This window comes from Chenopodium album, chromosome 10 (assembly GCF_948465745.1).
Source record: "Chenopodium album chromosome 10, dcCheAlbu1.1, whole genome shotgun sequence".
NCBI classification, from domain to species: domain Eukaryota; kingdom Viridiplantae; phylum Streptophyta; class Magnoliopsida; order Caryophyllales; family Amaranthaceae; genus Chenopodium; species Chenopodium album.
The window spans coordinates 19,682,657-19,705,408 of NC_137843.1; the positions used below are offsets into that span (position 1 = coordinate 19,682,657).

At 34.9% G+C, this 22,752-nt stretch overlaps 3 protein-coding genes across 3 annotated transcripts; all 3 read right to left on the reverse strand.

Moving 5' to 3' along the window:
• Positions 1-11,499: 11,499 nt before the first annotated feature.
• LOC145565015 (uncharacterized) lies at positions 11,500-11,844 on the reverse strand. The gene has a single exon (XM_081625138.1). The coding sequence runs from the start codon at positions 11,842-11,844 to the stop codon at positions 11,500-11,502; it is 345 nt and encodes a 114-aa protein (XP_081481264.1).
• A 1,600-nt stretch (positions 11,845-13,444) lies between these two features.
• LOC145562336 (protein DETOXIFICATION 12-like) lies at positions 13,445-19,009 on the reverse strand. The gene is made up of 7 exons (XM_081622575.1): positions 18,710-19,009; positions 15,190-15,734; positions 15,015-15,101; positions 14,825-14,881; positions 14,481-14,719; positions 13,992-14,197; positions 13,445-13,793 (listed from the first exon to the last, which is right to left on the reverse strand). Exons 1-7 carry the CDS (start codon positions 18,956-18,958, stop codon positions 13,710-13,712), a joined length of 1,467 nt encoding a protein of 488 aa, XP_081478701.1. The 5' UTR covers positions 18,959-19,009; the 3' UTR covers positions 13,445-13,709.
• A 2,227-nt stretch (positions 19,010-21,236) lies between these two features.
• On the reverse strand, positions 21,237-22,536 carry LOC145563760 (MATE efflux family protein). Its single transcript, XM_081624186.1, has 3 exons — positions 22,024-22,536; positions 21,634-21,839; positions 21,237-21,441 (listed from the first exon to the last, which is right to left on the reverse strand). Exons 1-3 carry the CDS (start codon positions 22,187-22,189, stop codon positions 21,382-21,384), a joined length of 432 nt encoding a protein of 143 aa, XP_081480312.1. The 5' UTR covers positions 22,190-22,536; the 3' UTR covers positions 21,237-21,381.
• Between the last annotated feature and the right edge of the window lie 216 nt (positions 22,537-22,752).

A 22,752-nucleotide genomic window follows, 5' to 3' on the forward strand; every position in this document is an offset into this window, starting at 1 on the left:
TTAACGTCTACCATTTGAAAAGTAGTAGCATGTTCTATGACCCCTGTCGTTACGTTCATGGTGATTGTTCCAAGGGCTTGGCGGCGAGTGTTGTCATAGGCTTTTATTCCCTGTGTAGATGGAGACAAGTCTTCATCCCTTATTCCTAACATTCTCGCAGTTCGAAGTGGACAAACATTAATTGCTGATCCATTATCTACAAGAGTCATTGGGACATTCATCCTCTTGCAAATTACTGTGAGATTTAAGGCTTTGTTGTGTTTGTCACTTTCTGGATGTAGATCCTTGTCAGAAAAGGTGATCAAATTGATGGGACTAGGAAGATCACTCGTGAGAAAGTAAGCCAACCCCTCATCTATTCCTATTTTAGCTAGAGCATCCATCACTGCTACCCTATGTTAATGGGATGTAGCTAGTAGTTTCCATACATTCATCTCGACCTTAGTCTTTTTGAGTTGTTTGACAATATCGTTGTCTTCTATGGTAGGTATGGGAACTTGTTGAATAGTAGAAATAGGTTGTTGTGCGGTAATGGGAGGTTGCATTCTCCCAGATCTCGTGAGAACGTCTATGGGTGAATCTTCTTCATCCCAAATATCGTCCACTGGATATATCGTGGAGAGTGGGGTTTCCTCCATATCCTTGAGGTAGACGTCCTCATCATCACTTTCCCAAACTCCATTGATGGTAGCATCTTTCTCTTATGGAATTTGGACTAACTTTTATTATTAATCAGTTTTTGGATTAAATCCTTGAATTTAAAACAATGTTCTATAGTATGTCCCCCTAATTGATGATATGGACAGTAGAATTTGTCTGTCCTCTTTAATGATTCAAATGGTCTCGGTTCCAGAGGTTTGATTTTGCCACTCTCGGAGATTATTTTGAACATATTTGCATATGTGGTCCCGATTGGAGTATAGGATTTATTGTTCCTTTTGGGTGTTTCAACTACTTGGAGAGAAAATGGTTTCTTCTTAGTAGTCTCTATAGGTGTCACCTCTTTATGACATGCTTACTTTGTTCTAACTTTGTGCGTTCAAGAACTTCTCTACACATGTCTATTGTTTTCTTCATTGTATTTATGAAGATCAAAACGTCTTCTCTAGTGACAAGTTGTTGATCTGGGGCCCAATCACTCATGGAATCGAAAAATATTTAGGAAATTGTAAACCGTTCACAGGGTGAAGGTTACACCCCTTCACGATCCATGAGATCACTAACTCCATAGTGGTCTGGAACCATGACTGGATATTCGGGGATGAAAGTACAAATCCAACCTAAAAGAGATTGAACCTGCCCTAATAATAGGCCTCTTCTTTATTCTTCTCATATTCATGTGCGCTTTTTGACTAACATATAATCAATAGATTAACCCTAAACATGTTTAATCTATGTTGGTTGAATATTAATGCACAAAACAAAACTATTATTGGCGATCACTTGAATTATAATCATATTAGCCTAACAAGATTATTAAAAGTACAAATTCCCTTTAATCTTGCAAGAGAGGGCGTGATCAAGCAATAACAATAATAATATCAAGCAACATAATAATCACAATTATCATCATAATATTAGCAAGATCCTAGGCATGATACTAACAAGATTAATAACAAATCCTAGCATGCCACTAAGCAATAAAGATCAAGATTTATCCCTAATATGATACTAACATGATATAAAGAAAGAATAAGAAGCATCATAGAAACATGCATGATATTAGAAATCTTAGTTATTACCCTAAACATGATACTAGGAATCATAAAGACATCCTAACATGATACTAGGAATCAAAATAATCAAAGCATGATTTCTATATCAAAATAATAACAATCAAATTACTTACTTGGATGCCTCGTATCTCTTTCTAATTACAAAATACACGCGTTAGTAACTTTAAGGAAAATAAATCAAATAATTAAATTAAAGAATTGAAATAAAGATTTGAGACCAAACCCTCAGAAATTATCAACTTTTCACGTTGAGGACGAAGGCAACTTCGAACTTGGCTAGGTGTGTCTAGAACTTGTGAATGTGGAATTTTGCATGAGGGAAGGTTTAGAAAAAGAATAAAGAGAGAAAGCTTCTAGCTTTTAGAGAGAGAGAATAGAATGATTGTTGTGAATGAATAAAAACGAGGAGATACAACCCCTATTTATAGAAAAATAGTCCGGAAACCGATAAAAAATAAATCAAATCCCATTCGGAATACAATACCTCCTGTCGCGAACGACAGGAGTTAGCGCTAGACGACAGGCATTAGCGCCAGGCGACAGCTGTTAGCGCCAGGCGACAGGCTTGTCGTCTTGCGCTTAGTCAGAAGTAAGACGCGCTTTGCACGCGGAATCCTCTTCTTAATATGATTAAGCAGCAAATTCCGCGTTTATCAAATTAAAATCGGGTTTATCATAAAACACTTATTTTATTCCAAATAAAACTCTTTAAAATAATAATTATCAATTCTAATTCCATTAGAATTTAAAAGAAACCTTCTAGATATTCAAGAAGATTAAAATCAATCCTAACAACTTTAGGAATAATAAATAATAGGCCCTCCTCTAGATCATTGGGCCACATATAAAATTCATTTCGAGCCCAATTTAGTATTTTGACCACAACTTCCTCATTATTCATCGGAATTGGGCTCATAATATATCGTTGGAAAGCTCTTTTCGGGCCCGATCCAACTACTCTATTATTGGACCTTTATCATGGACCAAACTAAATTGGACTGGCTATTTTCATAAATAGAGAAACATAAAAAGAAATATTTTGATGAAAAAAACCGCATCACTAGACTTTTCACACTTTCACTTAGTTCGATAATCAAATGACGTGAAAGGTATTCATCACTGGGTTTGGTTTTGGGGAGACACATTTGGGTGTCTACACAATGGTGCAAGGGTAATGCCGAGCAAAAGGTCCTTTCGAGTTATGAATTTCAAAGTAGGGGAAGCATAGACACACAATGTCATGGAGATGAGAGCATGTTGAAGGAGCTCAAGAGAATTGAAGAGTAGTGAAGCAACAAAAAATAGTAGATGCAAATTCTAGGTATATGGTGAAATATCTTTTAATTTAATGGTATATGGTGAAATAACTTTATAAACATGGGTATATGGTGAATTAGTAAAATACCCCAAACGACAGACTAACGACAGTTATTAAAAAATGTATGTGGTATTGCATAGGAACTCAATGGTACATGGTGAATTAGAAAGTTTTTGGTGGTATATGGTGAATTAAGTTAAAACTCAGTGGTATATGGTGAAACTTCCCTTTTTCTTATGTAATTTTCTCTCTCTCTCTTCTCCTCTCATTTTCTCTTTCTAACTTTCTGTCTCTAACCGTTAATGGTTGGAGCACCAACTTCCGCTGTCGTCGTCTTCGTCTCCGTCGTCATCTTCGTTTTTAACCTCTTCGTGTTCGTTGTCGTCAAAGTTCCTCAAAGCTCCAAACCAACCCAGATCTCCTCGAAGCTCCCACCCAGATCTTCGTCGTCTTCGTCTTAGTCGTCCATTTTCGGCGAACAGATTTAGCCTTTTAGGTTTGTTCTTGATGTTTGGGGCAGAAATTTCCATGGATTGGCAGATATTGGCACAAATTGAAATTGAAATTCACTTTCTAGAAATTGAACACCACCAAACCACCGCAGCAAACCACTGCACCATCACTCCACCTTCGCGTAAGGGCATATGTATATGGAAAATACTATGTATATTGTGATTAGAACAATTTTCTTTTTTAGATTGTATACGATGGCTGAGTTATGTGTATGCTTGGTGGTTTGGTGTCTACTTTAGCGGTGGAATTGATGGTTAGGTTACGGGTTACTAGGTCGGTCAGGGGTTACTAGGTCGAAGGGGTTACTTGATTAGAGGGGTTACTTGGTCAAGGGTTACTAGGTGGGTGGGGTTACTTTTGTCATGTGTTAGCTGGCCACACCGTGTGGCCAACCACACACAAAACCTCCTGATATGCATATAGATACTATACCAACTCCATTTCTATATCAACCCATCTTCTCTTTTTTTTTTTTTTTTTTTTTTTTTTTTGACACACAAACACAACTGAGCTTTATTAAGGAGAAAATCAAGTTACATCAAGGGCAACAACATTACACACTCAAGGTGGGACTTCTTCAATCCACACTTTCATTTCATTGTATGTTCTACTTATATTAGTAAGCTTATGGGCAACACCATTCCCCTTCCTACCTACATGACTATAAGATAAAGAGGAGCAGCAGTTGCGAGCTTTCGGATGTCTTCAATAATTATGCCAACAGTAGAATTAACTCTAGTGCCATTCAGCAGCTTATGGTAGAGACTTAGACACAACACCTCTTCTCCTCACAAACTTCCCTTCACCTTTCTCTCTCTTCTTCAACCTACCCATTTTTTTCTACTTTTGTGAGTTGTGAGCACTCTATTCAATTAATAACAATGGCACCAAGCACCATGCATTTATCTACTGTTGTCATAGTTCTCTCGTTTTTGATATTAGCAAATGCAAATTGTAAGTAGTGTAACTACTTACATTTTGTCAACTTTTTTTTATAGCATTAATATAATAATTATAATTGTTTTGTTTATTAGCTATAAGAATGTCATTTAAATTTATATTGTAGCGTTCAAATAATTTTTCCACTAATGTGTGTATGTGAACACCATGGAAGATTGAAGACAACGGAACAACACAAAACTATGTTGAATAACACTGAAAATGAATTTGGTTCCGTAAAAGTATACCTCAATATATGCGGACCAACAACTCGGCATGGACCATTAGAATATTGTTGTCTTGAATTCAAATGTTATAATAATCAGGCTCAATATAGTCAAGATTATAAGGATGGTGGTTGTATAAATTAACTCTAGATTTAGAGCATATATATAGTTATCCTTGTAATAAAAAGATGAAAATTTATCATATCAGGTGTTGTATGTGCGTACAAACATTTGATCATGCTTCTGCCTCGCCATTTTTTGTCTTGTTCAAGTAAAGGGAATAATATTTAGGGTAGCAGAGACCTCTGTTCCTTCTTCAATTAGGTTTCCTTGTGGACAAGAGTAACAAGAGATGCTTACTTTACACTTTCCATTGGCTACCACTTTGCAGTCCATGGATACTCCGGTATTGCAGTCTTGTCTAGAGGAAGTGATTACCTTTTTTAAGAGAAAGGTATCCCATGATGTGAAGTCTAGTGTAGCAATGTCCTCTACCCTTACTTCACTATAAGATCTCCTGTGGCGAGGAGCAATAGTCGGTGAGAGGTTCTGCCAGTTCCCATCTTACAATTGTCAATTGCTCCTCCAGTGGTGCATCACGGTGCGAGGAACATGATTAACCTTCTAGAATTAGGCTTTTGAGCTTTTGGGCAAAGCAAAGCAGAGTAAGGGTTAGCATAGAAGATTTCAGAAGAGGAGAGGAGAGCACAGCAGATTTCGGCATTATTATTATTATTATTATTATCATTATTATTATTATTAACAAATGCATACCATTGATTTAGGTGAATGAAAACATAAATAAATGTGTACCAAATTTAACATGTGTTAATAGTAGAAAGATAAGAGACAATAGTTTAACATCTTCAAATTATTACAACTGCATATCAAAATAGAAAGATAATTAGATTAGAGTTTAATATCGTGGTGAATTAACCATCTACTTCCATATGATCATCATTTTCATCATTTTCATTGTCGGTTTGATCTTCATTGTTATCACTTTCATTGTCGCTTTCCGATCAATTAGCCCTCCAAATTCGGAGTGTTATACGATGTCGCACTTTGGCCATACTATCTTTGCGCCATTGTGCAAACATAGTTAAATCTGCTACTCCTATATTCGCATCATGTTGAATGATTGGTATGCCGAGCTTATGCATCCGAATAAAATTATGTAGTGTGCAAGTGGCTACAATGATTGACATTTGAGTATTTTGTGAAATTTGTGGCATGTTATCTAATATCCTCCACATTTTTTTCAACTGTCCAAACAAACATTCCACCTTCATTCTTAACGATTAATGTAGCTTGTTAAATGTTCTTTTAATCCTCTAGGTGGTATTGTTCTAAAATCAGGCATATGTACTCTTATTCCCCCGATGTACGGTGTCATATATCCAAGAGTATTTGGATATGATGAGTCCGCCAAATAATATTTTCCTAATATACATAGATTTTAGTATATTTTACACAAAATAAATAAAAATATATATTTAATACGTAACTGAAGAATTAGAGTCTACTCGGAGGTGGATGGGGAAAATTAAATTTTAGATCGCCAAAACTGTCTTTCCACACCGTGGTATCATGAACAAGTCCTTCCCAACCGACATTAATAAATGTGTAAATTTTATCAAACGAACAACAAGCCAAGACATTCTAACTTTTTTTCCATGCCAATCACAAAATAGCACACCATCGGTATCACTTACAATGGCATTGATAAAAGTTCCATCTAAAGCTCCAATAGTATCCTGGCAAATAATGACATTTATAATTAATTTTACAATAAATATCTACTCTTTCAACATTGAAATGTAAACCAGCGAATGTAACTAATTAAATTATACCTTGAAAAAAGGCCAATATCTTATACTAGTAGCTACCTATGGATGCACCTCCGATAAGTCACGATGTGGTATAATGATATCGAAGGACAAATTAACCAACGCTTCCAACACTTCGTTATAAAACTTGCATATTGTAGAAATAGAATGCTTAAATTTGTTAGAAGCATCACGATATGAAAGTCCTTTTGCTAAAATATATAGACATACATCTACTTGTTCCGTTACTTTCACATATTTACCATCATGTAGTAGATCTCTTTCAATCATCAAGTTCACTAGCTGAATAAACATGTTTCGATCAGTCTTAATTGAATTTGACATGCCGTAGGAGTTTCTGTTAACAACCTATGTATATATTCAGCTCCACTTTCTCCCCGTTCTCTTCTCAATTGCCTTGTTGGTGGTATTGTCCCTGAATCATGATTGGTCTAGTGAATCGTGAAATCATGCATGCATGTCTAATGTTTTCATCTCCCATTCTACATTAAACAAAACAAGATAATGATAAATAAGATGTCCATCTAATTAATCCCAAATAAAACATTAAACAATACTTTTAAATCTCGACAAACCAAATTAAAACCATAATAAAACAACATAAATAGTTCACCGAACTAAAAGACAACACAAAGTTCAACCGAAATAAAAACACACATACTTCAAAGAAATCAAAATCACAAATAGTTCAACCAAATTTAATTCACACGTAGTTTAACTTCCTCATTTGTTAGGGAGAGTCCCTTCTAATAAGTACCACCACATGTGTTCATCATCCTCAAGTGCCAAGAACATATAGGCAACCCCCTCATCTTTGAAAGGTTAAAGTCGTATCAACTTATCAAAAGTAATTCCTAAAACCACTAACTAATAATAGATAGGGAAGTAGGGTCGAATCCACAGGGAAACAAGTCTTTCTATTCCTAATTAATTATTATAATCTAAACTATCAAGTAACCAAATTATTTTTTAAGGTAATTAAACTAAGGAGAATAATTAGGAAGAAATCAATAATAAAAAGCCTAGGGTATAGGTTCACCAATAACTAATATTCCAGGGTAAAACACAACAATCAATCATCAATTAATCAGATCATAAAGGGCTTTCTCTACGTATTACAATCACAAAATTAATCTACCGGTATTAAATCGCATCTCTCGAATTTTAACTTAACCATTTATTAATTAACCTGCCTACTGAAACAAAGCCTAAACATCAATTCTCATCTCTCGAATCAATATTGCATAACTCATACAATTAAACCTACGCAAATCTAATTGCATAGCATTAAATCAATCAATAGGAAATTAATAAAGCATTGACAATCAACAATAATAAATTACCCCTTCATATTATTCATGGATCCCCACAACCCTAGAAATAAAATTACTCACACATAATTAAATCTAAACTAATCAAAGCAATTAATAAAGCATAGTAAAAAGCAAGAATTAAGATAAAGAGAATAATAGTATTCAAGTAGTAGGAAAACAAAATAATAATCTTGAATGAAAGGTAGAAAAGAAAAGAAAATTTAACTAAAAGAAAAGAAAACTAAAAACTACCTAATGAAAGCCTACCTACATAACTACTACTACCTCCTTTTATAAGAAAAAAGGAAGTTTATTTAATGTCAACTTTTATTCCCACACAAACTCCTCAAACAAAACAAAACTCCACTTAAATAAAAACTAAGTCCACTGACTTGCTTTCTAACCCAAAACAAAATCTAAAACTAAATATCAGCAGCCCAAAAACATCAATCTCTCTCCCGATCAGGCTTTGATCCATTCGATCGGGCCGCCAGCTTCACGCCCCACAATCTCATGTAAGCTTGTATTTGTATGCTTGGGTTGATTAATTCTTTGGCCCAATCTCCTTCTTCTTGATATACAATTATTGGACTTGTGATAAAATTAGTATCCTGAATGAACCGAACCCGTATTCACCAAACTAAATTTAATTAGCTAGACTTGGGGCTTCAAATATACGGTCATAAAATACGATCAAACTCCAATATCTTTGTAGTGGCTCAATAAGCTCTGGAAGTATCATAAATCTGCAAATTCCTATAAAATAATACTAACTCTACAAAAACACTAGAAAACGTATTTTAGTAATAAAAATAGCTCCACAGAGCTCAAATAAGCACAAATATGACCGTGGGACGGGGAATTAAAAAAATACTACCTTCGTTACATATTAGTTGCAACTTTGGGGATTATTTGTGAGAGATAAAATATTCCAAAGTTGCAACTAATATGTAACGGAGGTAGTATATAAAATAGACTCATCAATCTTCCAAATATTTTATTACACGAATGTAGTATTCTCAATCTCGTGCCACATCAACTCCCATTCTAGTGAGAGTTTGAACTACCTTCGAATATCTTTCCGTAGGCTTAGTAGCAACACTTTTCTCCAACAATTCAATAACATTATCAATGCTAGCTTTTCGTCTTTTTCCTCAAAATCATCAATACTACCTTCACTTTTTCGTTTACTATTAGTACCACCCCAAACTTATTTCCGCATAGTTTTTGGAGGAGATACACTTTAGGTAGCGCTTGAAACATTGACATCAATACTAACATAATCACTATCAATGTTCTCGTTATCCCCAGAACTTTCTCTTGTCTCGTCTTCATCTTCTCCCTCTTCAGCATCATCTCCAAATTCTTCGTTGTCATCATTATAGAAAGACCAGCTACATTCTTTGACAAGTACGAAGTACCCCTTGCCATTGCCGGTGAAAAGCATTCGCCGACACCTACAGCTATTGTTCCTTCAAGTATTTGCTCCATCAAGTTTGCGTTTGACATCCCCTTCGTAGCTATTTCGTAACAACATTTTGGAAAGTCCTATAAAAGGAAAGTTACAAGACATTATAGTTCTACCATAGCATCAAAGTAGTGAAAAAAAGGGTAAGGTACTTACCGCCAAGAACTTGTCTCATCTTTCAATTTGGTTCTCTTTTTCGATATCAACTATATTTGTTATGGGGTATCGCGCTAACCCAGTCATGTTAGATAATCTAACATGAGCTTCGTAATTAGGGATGTCAATGGGGCGGGGCAGGGCGGATGTTGGCTTTTCCATCCCCATCCCCGCCTAACATCCCCACCCCCATCCTCACCCCCATCCCCGCCCCGGCGGGTATAATCCCAAAACCATACCCGCCTCACCCCCTACTTGGATATTCACATTCACCTAATTCCCACCTAAGACCCGCTTAATCCCCACCTTCCAAATACCACTATATAACATCATAATGATTAAAAAAATCATTGTTAAATTAATACACATTTTTTTGTTTGTTTATAATTTAAGTCTATTACAAAGTATTATACTTTTACTATATTATTTTACTTAATTTATATTTAAAATAGTACAAAAAAAGTATATATTTATATGTAATAATATACATGGATATGGGTATGGGACGGGTTAAAGTTGGGCGGGGTGGGTACAAAGTGGGGATGTGGCGGGTACGAAGTGGAGATGGGGCGGGTATGAAGTGGGTATGGGGCTGGTACAACCTAAAATCCACCCCCTCCCATCACCCATGGTGGGTATGGTTTTTATGCCCATCCCCGCCCCACCACCCGCCAAACCGGGACCCATCCCTACCCTACTGGGGCGGGGATGGGGCGGGTCTCCTACTTGAACCGCCCCACTGACATCTCTATTTGTAATGCGTCCGCAGAACATCATACTGATTTTCAACTTGTCGTACTGATTCAACTTGCTTATAATGCATGCACTTAACTGTTTAGCAACACGTTCCCAATTCCACTTATTATTACCACCTGTACCTTTCTCTTGGATTAAAATATCTAAGTACTTTGTTGAGGTATGGCTATCCCAGTGCATTTTTCCCATATTGTTAGTTGTCCAATTAACAAGTTACATTACCATGCAAAAAATGCCAAATATATATGGCAATCATCAAAACAATAAAATAAAGCTAATTAGAAGCCTAAAAGAACAAGATAATACTAATAGTATAATGCCTGATATTTATTTAAATGAACAAAAACCAAAGTTTATATCTCAATCACATGACCATAATCATGATTATCAATAAGGCCATATGTAAATGAAATTCAATAATTAGAAATTTTTTTTTAAAAAAATCAATTGCAATTACTTTGTGATCCGCAATGACGATGGAGAATAAATATCCACACTGTAATTTCGGCCAATATTCTAGCAGCGATAGCAAGTTCAGTCTTTACATGAATTACAAATCTCTTAGGACAAGTGGCCTTTATAGAATCAATAGCAATATTCTAGCGGCAACAATATCCACACTGAAGGTCGTACAGTGCATGAAGCAATCCTAGAATATACAAATTCATAAATCTATTGCTATTTCCATATTGTGCATGAAGCAATCCTAGTATATACAAATTCAATTTGAAAAAAATCAAGTTCATACCCAAATCAGATTCATACAAAAATCAAATTAATACAAATTCAATTTATACAAAAATCAAATTCCTACAAAAATCAAATTAATACAAACATCATAAACCCTAAAAGGCATTTATATTTGTTTGTCTTGTTGGTGAAATCAACTATCAAAACGTAATGAAATAAACGCAACATACCAATTACATTAGGATGTGCAAAAAATATATCCCTTACCAAATCTGGGCCAACTTCTACTTGATGCCACTGAATGTAGCCATTATCAACAATTAGTTTCATAAGTTGTTTCATAAGTTGTTTCATAAGTTGTTGTATCACAGACTGACCTCCCAATGACCCTGTTTTAAACTTTTGACGGGTTTTGTATATGTGCATCAATGTAACCAGAGTCTTTTTATTCACGGTTTTCAAAGTATTCATAATTTCACGGTTTTCAAAATATTCATAATTTGATGTGGTTGCACATGAGACTTTGAAAGTCCCTAGACTAATGATAGCTCATCTTTATTCAGCTTGCCGATAATTGCACAACCTTCATTATAATCAGGAAGTTTATGATTGTGTATACCATGGCGGACAAACACACTCCACCCACCACCAACAGGCTCTTTTGCATGAAGTCTGAAAGGACACATCATTTTTTTCGTTCCAGTAAATTTTTCCACATCCACTGGAGCTCCGGACTTGCTAAGCCTATATTTTCCGGCTCTCTCACAAGTTAGGGTAGCTTTTGTTGTACCTACTCCATGACCTTTTCCATCTTGTGAATGAGCAATGATAATGACCATATTATGCATTTTACCAACTTCTATGACCAAATCAAGCATGGTTTTTGTAGTAGGAAATACAGTTGTGGTTGTAAAAAATTCACTATAGTCAATTGCGTTCTCAGATACTTTTTCAATGTATGCACCATCCAATCAAAATAAAAATATGAAAAATAAATTAAAATAGTGTAATACATTAAAATAAAAGAATTCCATTTAATAAAAAAAACATACAAAATTACAGTAGATTTTTTAATTAAAATAACCAATTTTAGTAATTTCATGCAACCCGTGTGAATTAGTAATCACCATTTTAAGTTTGTATGAAATAGTGCTTATTGTTTTGTTCAATACGTACGAATTTTAGTGTACTATTTTGTTCAATATAAACGAAATAGTATACTATGTTGTTCAATGTGTACAAAATAGAGTGTATACGAAATAGAGTATACTATTATGTTCAATGTGTATGAAATAGAGTATACTGTTAATAAATATAGGGATGGCAATGGATCTGTATCCGACCCGGATCCGTGGATCCACAAATATGGATCTTTAAAATTTAGACCCGATGGATCCGGATCCTGTGCTTAAAAAACGGATCTGGGTATGGGTCTAACCAAAATACCCGTATCCAGATCCGTTTACCCGTTTTTAATAAATTTTTATTTTAAAATTGTAGGCTCAACCCATAACATGTTATAATGAGATTTTTTATTTCATTATTGTTCATACTAATTTCAAGAAAGAGTGAGCTCCTTTAGTGCTCACTTTTCTTCGCATGTTGATTTTTTCTTTTTTTTTTTTTCATTTTTTTTATCTTATCAATATAATTGTTACTATAACTTGGGGTTAGTTGGTACTTGAACTTAGTTATATTTTTTAAAAAACACTTAGATTGTTATTAAAATAAGTGAAATGTGCAATATCTGTTTTGGATCCGTTTTGGACCCGGATCCGTAGGATCCAACGGATATGGATATGGATCCCACTTTTTCATACCCGGCGGATCCGGATCTAGGGTATAAAAACGGATAAGGATTTGGATCCAGTCGGATCCGGTCCAAATTCGACCCGTTGCAATTCTCTAACTGTTATGTTCAATATGTGTGAAATAGAGACATTGATTTTGTTCAATTTGGCCAGCCAATTTCACTCGTTCAGCACGAAGAGTACTCGAAAATAATAACAAAAAAATGAAAAACTTGCATCAATTCCAAGATCTTCTAGGTCAAATTGTCATCCATTGCAATCCCAATTAGTATTTTAAATCAAATTTGGTACTCTTGTGACAAAAATTTTAAATTTATTAATATATTTTACCAAGTTGAAAGAGGAGGAGAAAAAATATACTTTAAATTTCTATTAGGGTTGTAAAAATAAGGGAAAAAGGGTTGTATTAAGTATACCTAGGTTGCGTTTAGCACACCTCTTTTAAGGGCTTGGGCTAGGTCTAATATATTACATTTGTTACCAAAAAAAAAAAAAAAAATAAAAAAACTACTTCACTAATTGGACAGGCAATTTCAAAGTTTATCGGATATCATAGACCGGAATTCTGACTTAAATCAATCGGTCGTGCTATTTTAGGTCTAGACTAGATTGTCCACACTTCTAGTGGTTATTGAAAGTAGAGATACTTGAAAGTTACAGCCAGCAATATAGAAGCTAAATGATATTTTTCATTAATCTACTGATATGAGCACCAAAACTGATCCTTTCTCATACATTACTTTAGCAAATACTCGTATAATCATTCCTTTCTACTCTTCATGATAGCCCAAAAATTGTGGCGTAAAGTGCCACTACTCATAGTCAAATATTGAATTGCTGTTTGTAATGTACGCGTATGTGACAAACTCCATTGGTTGCACCACTTCTCTGGAAGTTTTGCTATTAAGAGATGGAGTCTGCTCATATGAAAACTAGTTAATCAGTAGTCGTTGCTCATCTATACTTGACTCTGATCCATAACTCGTTTTGGAAATTCTTTGCCATGCTTTATTTGCCTGTAACAGAAGAAAAATAACCAGCAGATATGAAAATTGAAGGAAAATGGTGACCATTATAATTTGGCCCAACTTACCTATCAGATATGATTAGTACATTATAAATATAAGTTATCTTTCATCAGTTTCATGTTTAACGCTTTATAGTAAACAAATGCAATTGGCAGCAGCTGTCGAAAATGATGAGACAGTACATACCGCTTTTTCCCAGTTTGTACAGCATGTTATGATGGTTAAAAGAATTGTTTGAGCAGTAGCACCACAGAGAATCCCAATCCAGAGGCCTCTTCCTCTCATGTGAAACCAGAAGCCTAACATTGCAGCGATTGGAATTCCGAAAAGATAGAAAGCAGCAAGATTCACAAAAGCACCTATATGTTGCCAGCCACATCCCCGAGCAACACCTGATGTTGCAACAAGCAGAGTTTTAACAACAGCAGTAGGAAGTAACAACATTCCCTTCCTTCGTTCACAAACAGTTGTCATATTTTCCCAACCTTTCATTATTAAGATTTAAGAATAACAAGATTCTATACAAAAATCCTGGGAAAAATTGTGTTATTCATATCCTCTACCCATTGATTACTTGTACCATGTAGTAGCATATATGAGATCCATTATTATTTTAGAAATTGTGACGATTTTTACCAGGCATCCTGACTATTCAGCAAAGTTCTCAATACGTACCTGAAAGAACACCTTGTAAGCTGTCGATTATAACACTAATACAGATCCAAGGTGCCATTGTGGTGACATAATCTACAACTTCCTTCTCATTGCTGAAAGTGTAGCCAAATACTTTCCGTGTAGCAAAAAGGACTGAGCTAACAAAAACACCATTTGCTACAGCAATCACCAACACTCCACAGGCAGCTATTCGAGCCCTCTGTGGGTTTCCAGCCCCAAGTTCATTCGAGACTCTGGTGCTGTACATGGGTCGAAAGGAAAATATACAAAAAAACAATCATCAAGTTTAAATCTAGTAAAAAGTACTAGACCACACAAGGAATATTTATTTTCCAAAAGCATACCTTGCAGCAGCTCCTACTCCATAAGGTATTGCATAAAGTGTTGAAATAGTTGTCAAGCTAATGATAAGGTACAAAAATGAAACTATAGTCAGTTGATTTTTAAGCAAGTTTGCCTAATTTTAAAGATAAAAAGATTCCTATTGTTCGTAAATGATGCAAAACAATCCACTTATAAAACTTAAAGAACTACCACACGGAAAGAACAGAAGTCTCGAGTTCTGGCTTTGGTAGAAGGCCTGATAGTAAAATCAGCAACTCAAATGACCACCATTCTAAACTGCAGGCATAAAAAAAAAGTAATGTAAATAACATAATCTATTGAACTCCTATACACACCATAACATTATAAGAGCAAAAGGACTTACCAAATCATTATAGCAGAAGGAATAGCTAAGCGGAAGAACTCCCCAATCCCATGGAATATTTCCATAGAGAGTGGAGAACGAGTAGCAGCACACGAGGAAGAGAACTTCATGTACAACACCAGAAAAATTACATTCAACCAATTTGATATACCCATAGCAATAGCACCACCAAGGTTTCCAAGTCCAGACTTAAATACAAAAGCCCAACAAAGGGGTATGTGGAGGCACGAAGTGGCACAGGAGCTCGCAACCATTGGCATGATCAAACTTTGGGATTGGAAAAACCGGACAAGAGGTTGAAGAACTGCATAAGCAAAGAGGGCGGGCAAAAGGTATGTTGAGAATTTACCAGCTTCACGCGATATTGAAGGGTCTTGGCCAACAAAGATGAGAACTTCTCCCATGTAAATCCATAGGACAGAGAGGGGGATGCACACTAACGTAAGAGAAAAAATGGCGGTGTATGTTTGCGTTCCCAGTTTCTTGTACTGTTGTGCTCCATAAGCTTGCCCACTAATGGTCTCTAACGCGCTTGCCATCCCTAACTGTTTAGAAGTGCAAATGTTTAACAACTTAACCTCAAAAGTCTATAACATTAAAATATTTTATATTCACTGAAAGAAATAAGATTCAAAATGCAGTTGATTCTTTTTTTCTCATTTTGTTGCATGTCTATTGATGACTAGCATAACTAGATGAAGATTCATAAAACTGATATTCCCAGAATTGCAGTTACTTTTCTAAGAGTCCATGTTAGCTGTTTACACTAAATCCTTGAAAATAAAATGAGTTAACTTAACAACTTCAGAGAGACACTCATAAGATTATCCAAATACTTCAACTTTATTCTATCTTTGGCGGTTACACCATCAAAATTAAAGAAAAATTTATAACAAAGAGTTAAAATCAGGTCATAGTGAACCCAAATGGAAAATTATTTAAATTCTCGACTTTAAAAATGTTTAAGAATAGTAATTCTTTACTTGATCATTACAGTTTTTGTTATTTTAGTTGTGATTTTGCTTAACAAGTGCTCATGAGCATTAAATTATAAATAAACATGCCAGCCTCTTACCCTAAACTTGTCAATATCACATATATATCTTCCTTCTAATCAAACCCTATTATAGTATCAGACTATTAGCAAATCTGTTCTGCCTATTATAATTATGCCCTCTAATTTTTGCAAGAGGTACATCTTTTACAATTGTACTTCTAGATGTGTGGGGTTATAGGGAGCATTAGAGAGCCATAAAATGGAATTGATAGTAACGGTTCCAAATCACATCTATTGACCACTAGAATATAGTTATAAATTCTCGTATCCTATATCTATAACCTTGTATACTACTGTAATTGGCAAGTACAAAGTGACTATAAATTCAAGAAACGTAAAGTAATTGATAATTTGATAGTGCCTTTCATAAATATGAGGTGGGAAGTTGATTTCCCTTTCTTTCTTCCAATGTTGGGGTCATGATCATTATCCATTAAAAAAAGAAGGCTAAAAACAGCATAGTGCACTATTAAGATATGTTACTACCAAGCCTAAAGTGAGTTTAGTAATCCCTTTGTTCCTTTTTATTTGTTCCATAGGAGTACAATTAATTTAACAAGTTTTACATCGATAAAGCTGATGACACAGAATATTGGTTGGCCAAATATAGTTTGTGAGTAAGCAATGATTATCTATGGTCGTTTATGATATGAAGCAAATGCAACGAGACAACCTAAAGAGAAAGTAGATCAAATTTAAAAGGCCGGAGGGAGCAGTTAGCCAATCATTCATCAGTTTTGTTTGTAAGTTGTAACTATGCAGCCTAGTAAGTCCAAAGACAGTGACAGATGTGGCTTTGCAAGGTTAGGAGAAGCAAGTCAGGTAACTACAAATAGAAGTATGACTTGACAGAAGACCAAGTTATTGCTACACTTGCTAGTTGCTATACTACCAAGTACCACTACCTCATTAACCTTTCTTAAAATACTTTTCAAAAGAGAGATTCAAATTGTATACCGTCTTTTTATAGGTTACTAATATATATGGATGAGAATTTGTCAAAATGCTCTACATCGAATTCTCTTATAATATATCTTTTGTCTTCACATACCAGTCCAAAGTCAATCAAGTCGGAATTATTTACTAAATCAAATCAACAGATTTAAACTTAATGTATGTACTCGGTCCCCAAGAATATACCAATTGCATTTTATGACATAAGTAGTGATGTTAGTTAGTTCCATAAATAACTAAATTCTAACAAGTTGTATACCAAGCAACGCGTGGATCATTTGGTATTATCTTAGCCTAAGATCCAAGTTTTTTTTTTTTTTCGAAACTTATCTAGTTGGGGTGTTTAAAGGTGAGGATCCCTTACTTTTTCCTACTTTTAAGTACATGACCCACATATATTGGATTAAAATAAAGATATATATAAGGATTGAGGCTGATGATTATTTTCTTTACCTTTAAAAAAATCCCAAACTGGGGTGCTCAATTATTGAAACAAGACCTTTGATATTAAGACTTTTAAGGCCACTTTAATCAAAAACATTTGCTAAGGACACTTTCACTCTTTAGTCATTTCATTTATTGCTACATGGCCACACTATTAGTGTGTGAATATAAGCATAAGACGTGGTCATTCAATAAATTAAAGGTACAAAATCATCATCTTTGATCAACTTCAAAGTTGCAAATTTCTTATTGATCAAAACCATTAACAATGAGATATTATTTACCAAATATATAAATAATTATCTAGAAAAGGCTGTTATTTTAAATATGCGGCCAATAGAAAACGGTGGTTGCTGTCACAAGTTGGTTTCTCAAGGCACATGTTCATCCAATGGACACTTTTATAATTTCAAGCTTCCAAGATATTATTGATAGGTGGGCAACAATTGCTAGACTACAAAATTACTTATTAATCTACGACTTTTTTTTTTATTTTAATAAATAAAGCTTTTTCATACATTCATTAATGTTTGATTGTTATTTAATTGTATTTTAGTGTAATTCATGTGATTTTGTTTGTGACATCGTTAAAATAATTCAACTGTAGATTTTCTTTACAAAAATTCATACTTTAGTAAGGACCTTGGAGGCTAGTGCACTCAAGTTTCTTGATTTGTTTGTTCATTTTGAGAATTTGAGCAATAATGTACACAAATAGTGTTGGTTGGTTATACAATACACTAGCCTATACAATGAAAATCACCCCGTTTACAATCGAGTTCATACATCATGATATCATTCCTTAAAAAAACTCCGTAATTACCAATAGTGTAAAACATACTGTAAATTATTGTAGCGCTAAGTAGTAAGTACTATGTACAAAGGTTATTTAAAGTTTTAGTTTCATTTCCGTGACCCTTGAAGCTACATTTCATCAACAACAAAACAAATGATACCAAAACAAAAGGATAGATACAACGAACCGCCTCAAAACAAGATGACCCATTCAACATGATTTGTATTGATATATTACTAAAAATAGAAAGGAAGGTGATAGTACAATACCAGAAGGCTGAAACCGGTGACACCGCAAAGCGAGACGGCGATGGCGGTACTAGCGAGAGAAAGCTCGCCAAGATGACCAACCATCATCATAGAAATAACTTGTAAAAAATATTGAGATAGAACAACCGCAACCATTGGACCTGCTAACCAACTCACTCTCTTGATTTCTTCTCCAATATCTTTCCATCTTAGGAGTATTATGATTTTTTCCTGGGTGTTTTCCTCCTTTGATAATAACCCCTCTTCCATTTCTTCTCTCTCTTCAACTTTGGTGCACAATTTTTTCAGTTGTGTGCCGCCCCCTTTCTTCACTCAGATTCATTTATATAGGACTATTATTATATTATTATTATTATTATTATTTTTATTATTTTTATTATTTCGAGTTATTGTTATTATATTACACATCTTGTCTCATACTTTCTTCACTTTGTTTTATTTACAATGTTGGGAATTTTAAACTTTAGAGTAATTAGAGCTTTCTCCCGGTTCTAAGTGATTGATCGATTTCTATCACCCGTCCTTGTGGCTTTCTAAACCCACACATAAAAAAAATAAATAAATAAATAAAATAAAAAAATAAAAAAAATAAAGTAATTTTAAACCTAACAATGTACTCCGTTGCATAATATTCCCTTTGTATCAATTTTCAAGAGTGATTACCTTCTTAATAATCCCAACTTTAAATTATTCTAAAATAATTTCAACTTAATTTAAAAGTTACTTACTTTCTTCAATTCCAATTATCGCCCAACTAGTTTATTTTTTTTATTTTTTCAAATGACACATGTTACAAGTTAATTGGTTAAAAAAACAAAAAAAAAAAAACTACCCAGGCAAACCCCAACTACCTTAAAAGATTCGGCCACCCGCTAAGCCCACCTTCCTCCTTCGCCAAACCGTTGGCCCACCCCCACCCTTGGCGTCGGCCCTCAGGTCGCTTCCCTCTAAACCACCATCCCCCCTCTTGAAACCCCCACACAACCACCAAAACCTGTCCCCTACTTCGAAAACCTCCAACCGCCACTCCCTTACCCCAAAATCCTTGTGGCTAGCTAGGGTTTTCGATGGTGGGGAAGGGGTTGTTGTGGGTTTTCAAGAGTGGGCGAGCATAGTGCTTTTTGGCAGTGGAGATGTGGTGGGGCGGTGGTTAGGGAAGAAAACCCGCGATGGTGGCAAGGGAGGAGTGGGGGGGGGGGGGGGTGCTGGCTGAGTAAGGGAGGTTTTTATTATTATTATATATATTTTTTTTTTTACAAATCAGGTGATGACACGTGTGTCCAAGTAACCTGTTATAACAAGTTGGTAATTAAGGAATTATGTCTTTGACAAATGCAATTACTAGATATATCAAGGATCACTATTATGGAGATAATAAGTTCGTTCTTTTGGGTCATCATTGTCTGATGGTAGATATGATAAATGATCTTTAGGCTAGTCAAATAGTCCAAAGCCCAATAGAATGGGTCATATGAGGTCACACAACAAGGGTATTGGGTTAAACAAGAGCCCCATTAATGGGTCTTATGAGATCATGACATACCATATAGAGTGTTGGGCTTGAGTAGTTTGATTAGGACAAGGTATTTGGGCTTGACATAGACTCTTATTTAGAGATATGATCTATAAATAAGATCCATAACTAAGGTTGAATTAAGTCACAATTAACAGTTAGTGAATTGTGAAACAAGGCAATCGGTTTTCCCAAAAACCCTAAACTCCTTTTTCTCTCTCTCACTCACGGCCCTCTCTCTTTCCTCCTCACGTCCGTACGGCCGACACTCCTCGTGGTGTTCATCGTGGTGCTTCGTGGTTAGTTTGTTTCTATTCTTTGTAGAAGGTTGATTGAAGGGTTCAATCACGACTAACTAGCATTAGTGGGGGTTTTATCTATGCCCGTGGACCAAGTAGAGGAAGCACACTTGAGGTTCTTTATCTCCCATAATTCTTGCTCGATTGCACGTGGAATCACGCTTCAAAGGTAATATTATTTGTTCTTTATGTGTTATGCATTGATCTTGGTGTTTAGATGCTTATGAATATGATTCATGCAATTCCGCTTAGAGTATCTAAAATCCAATAGGTAACCGATTGGGATCAAAGCAAAGCTAATAATTCGGATTATTTTACAATAATGTAAAGTTGGTATTATTTAATTAAGTGAACAAGTGATTATTTAATTAAGTGAACAAATCATGGTGTATGTTATACATTTGGTTGTTTTTTTTTTTTTTCGATTTATTCGAATGTGTATCATTTGCAAGAACTGGAAGGTCAACTGAGATCAATTAATAAAAATTCATTATTAATGAGTGAAGTAAAATTATTAAGGAAGTTGCACTTTTTTAAGTTTTGCTTACCTGTGTTACATGGATTTAGGTACCCATGTTCAACATGGGTATGTATTCAAGTGTCTAACTCAACTATTTTGTGAAAAAATTCTATGATTTTTGAGTAAAACGAAGTGTTTGAGTGTTGAAAATCCGATACGGGTAATTGAAGTAAATTAATTGAAGAGTCTGAGTAACATAGTTTATGACTAATTATTCAATAACTAACCTCTACTTTCTGATTACTGATATGTCATTCTTTTTTTTATAGTTTCTTACATCTACTAAACAATCACTGAGAGTTACTCTAAATTAGTTTATCAATAGCCTCTACTCATTGAGTTATACTCCATTGCTTACTCCTGATGTTTCTTCCCCAACTCTTTTTCTTGCTTTCTTTGCCTATAAAACAACCATAAACTTTATCAGAACAAATTTACATGGTGATTATATCACCACTATGGCAACTTCAAAGTATGAATTGTCAATGATTAACGTCAAACTATGGTACAACAATACTATCATAACATGAAAGTATGATATTATTTTCAAGTCAGATATTGCTATTGAGAAACATGTATAAGCAAGACCAACCTCCTCTTCCCAATTGGCACGACTAGTAATAACAGACATAAGAACCGACTGTGTCAAAGCACCAACCATAATTCCCATCCAAAGGCCTCTACCTCTCATTTGATTCCAAAATCCTAATGCAGCTGCAACTGGAATTCCAACAAGGTAGTATGCAGAAAGATTCACATAAGAACATATACGTTGCCAGCCACACCCTCTAGCTACACCTGAATGTTGCAGCATCGTACCAACAGCATTTAGTCAGTCGTGTTTTGCACTCTTAAAGATAATATCAGTACAGAAATGAGAATGTGACCAACCTTGGTAAAAATAAAGAATAAATAAACAAATTCTAATGCCAATGTTATTATTTCCTTAACAAAAGATTGTAAACAGCAGCAGAATAGATACCTGAAAGAACTACCTGCATGCTGTCAGATATAACATTAACACAAACCAAAGGTGCCATATTGGTGACATAATCTATTACTTGCTGGTCATTGCTGAAACAATATCCGAAAACTCTTCGAGTAGCAAAAAGAACAGAGCTACAAATCAAACCATTTGCAACTCCCATTACAGCAGCTCCATAGGCTGCTATGTGAGCTGCCTGTGGGTTTCCTGCCCCAAGCTCATTGGAAATTCTCGAGCTGTAATTTAGTCATTCAGACCACAAACAGAAAAAATATTGCTCAAAAGTTCATCGGTAATGCAAAACATAACCTAAACCTGATAAGAGAATATTCTAGGTATTTTTTCTATCATTACACACTACAGAATATGAACAAGAACTTTTTTGTCTAGAACACACCTTGCAGCTGCTGAAATCCCATAAGGTATAGCAAACAATGTTAAAATGGTTGACAAGCTAGTATCAAAGAGCACAACAAAAGGGCGAGTTATATTTACTAGGAAAAATTGAAAGAGTACCGAGTTAATATACAGAGAATACAGAACAATACCATACAGAGAGAACAGAAGTTTCAAGTTCTGGATTAGGTAGGAATCCTGATAATAAAATTAGCAGCTCGAATGACCACCACTCTAAGCTGAATAGAGATTAAATCATAATTTAAAGGCTAGTCAAAAAATTCATTGGAGTACAGTAGATTGTCAGAGATCTAAGGGAGTTTACCAAAC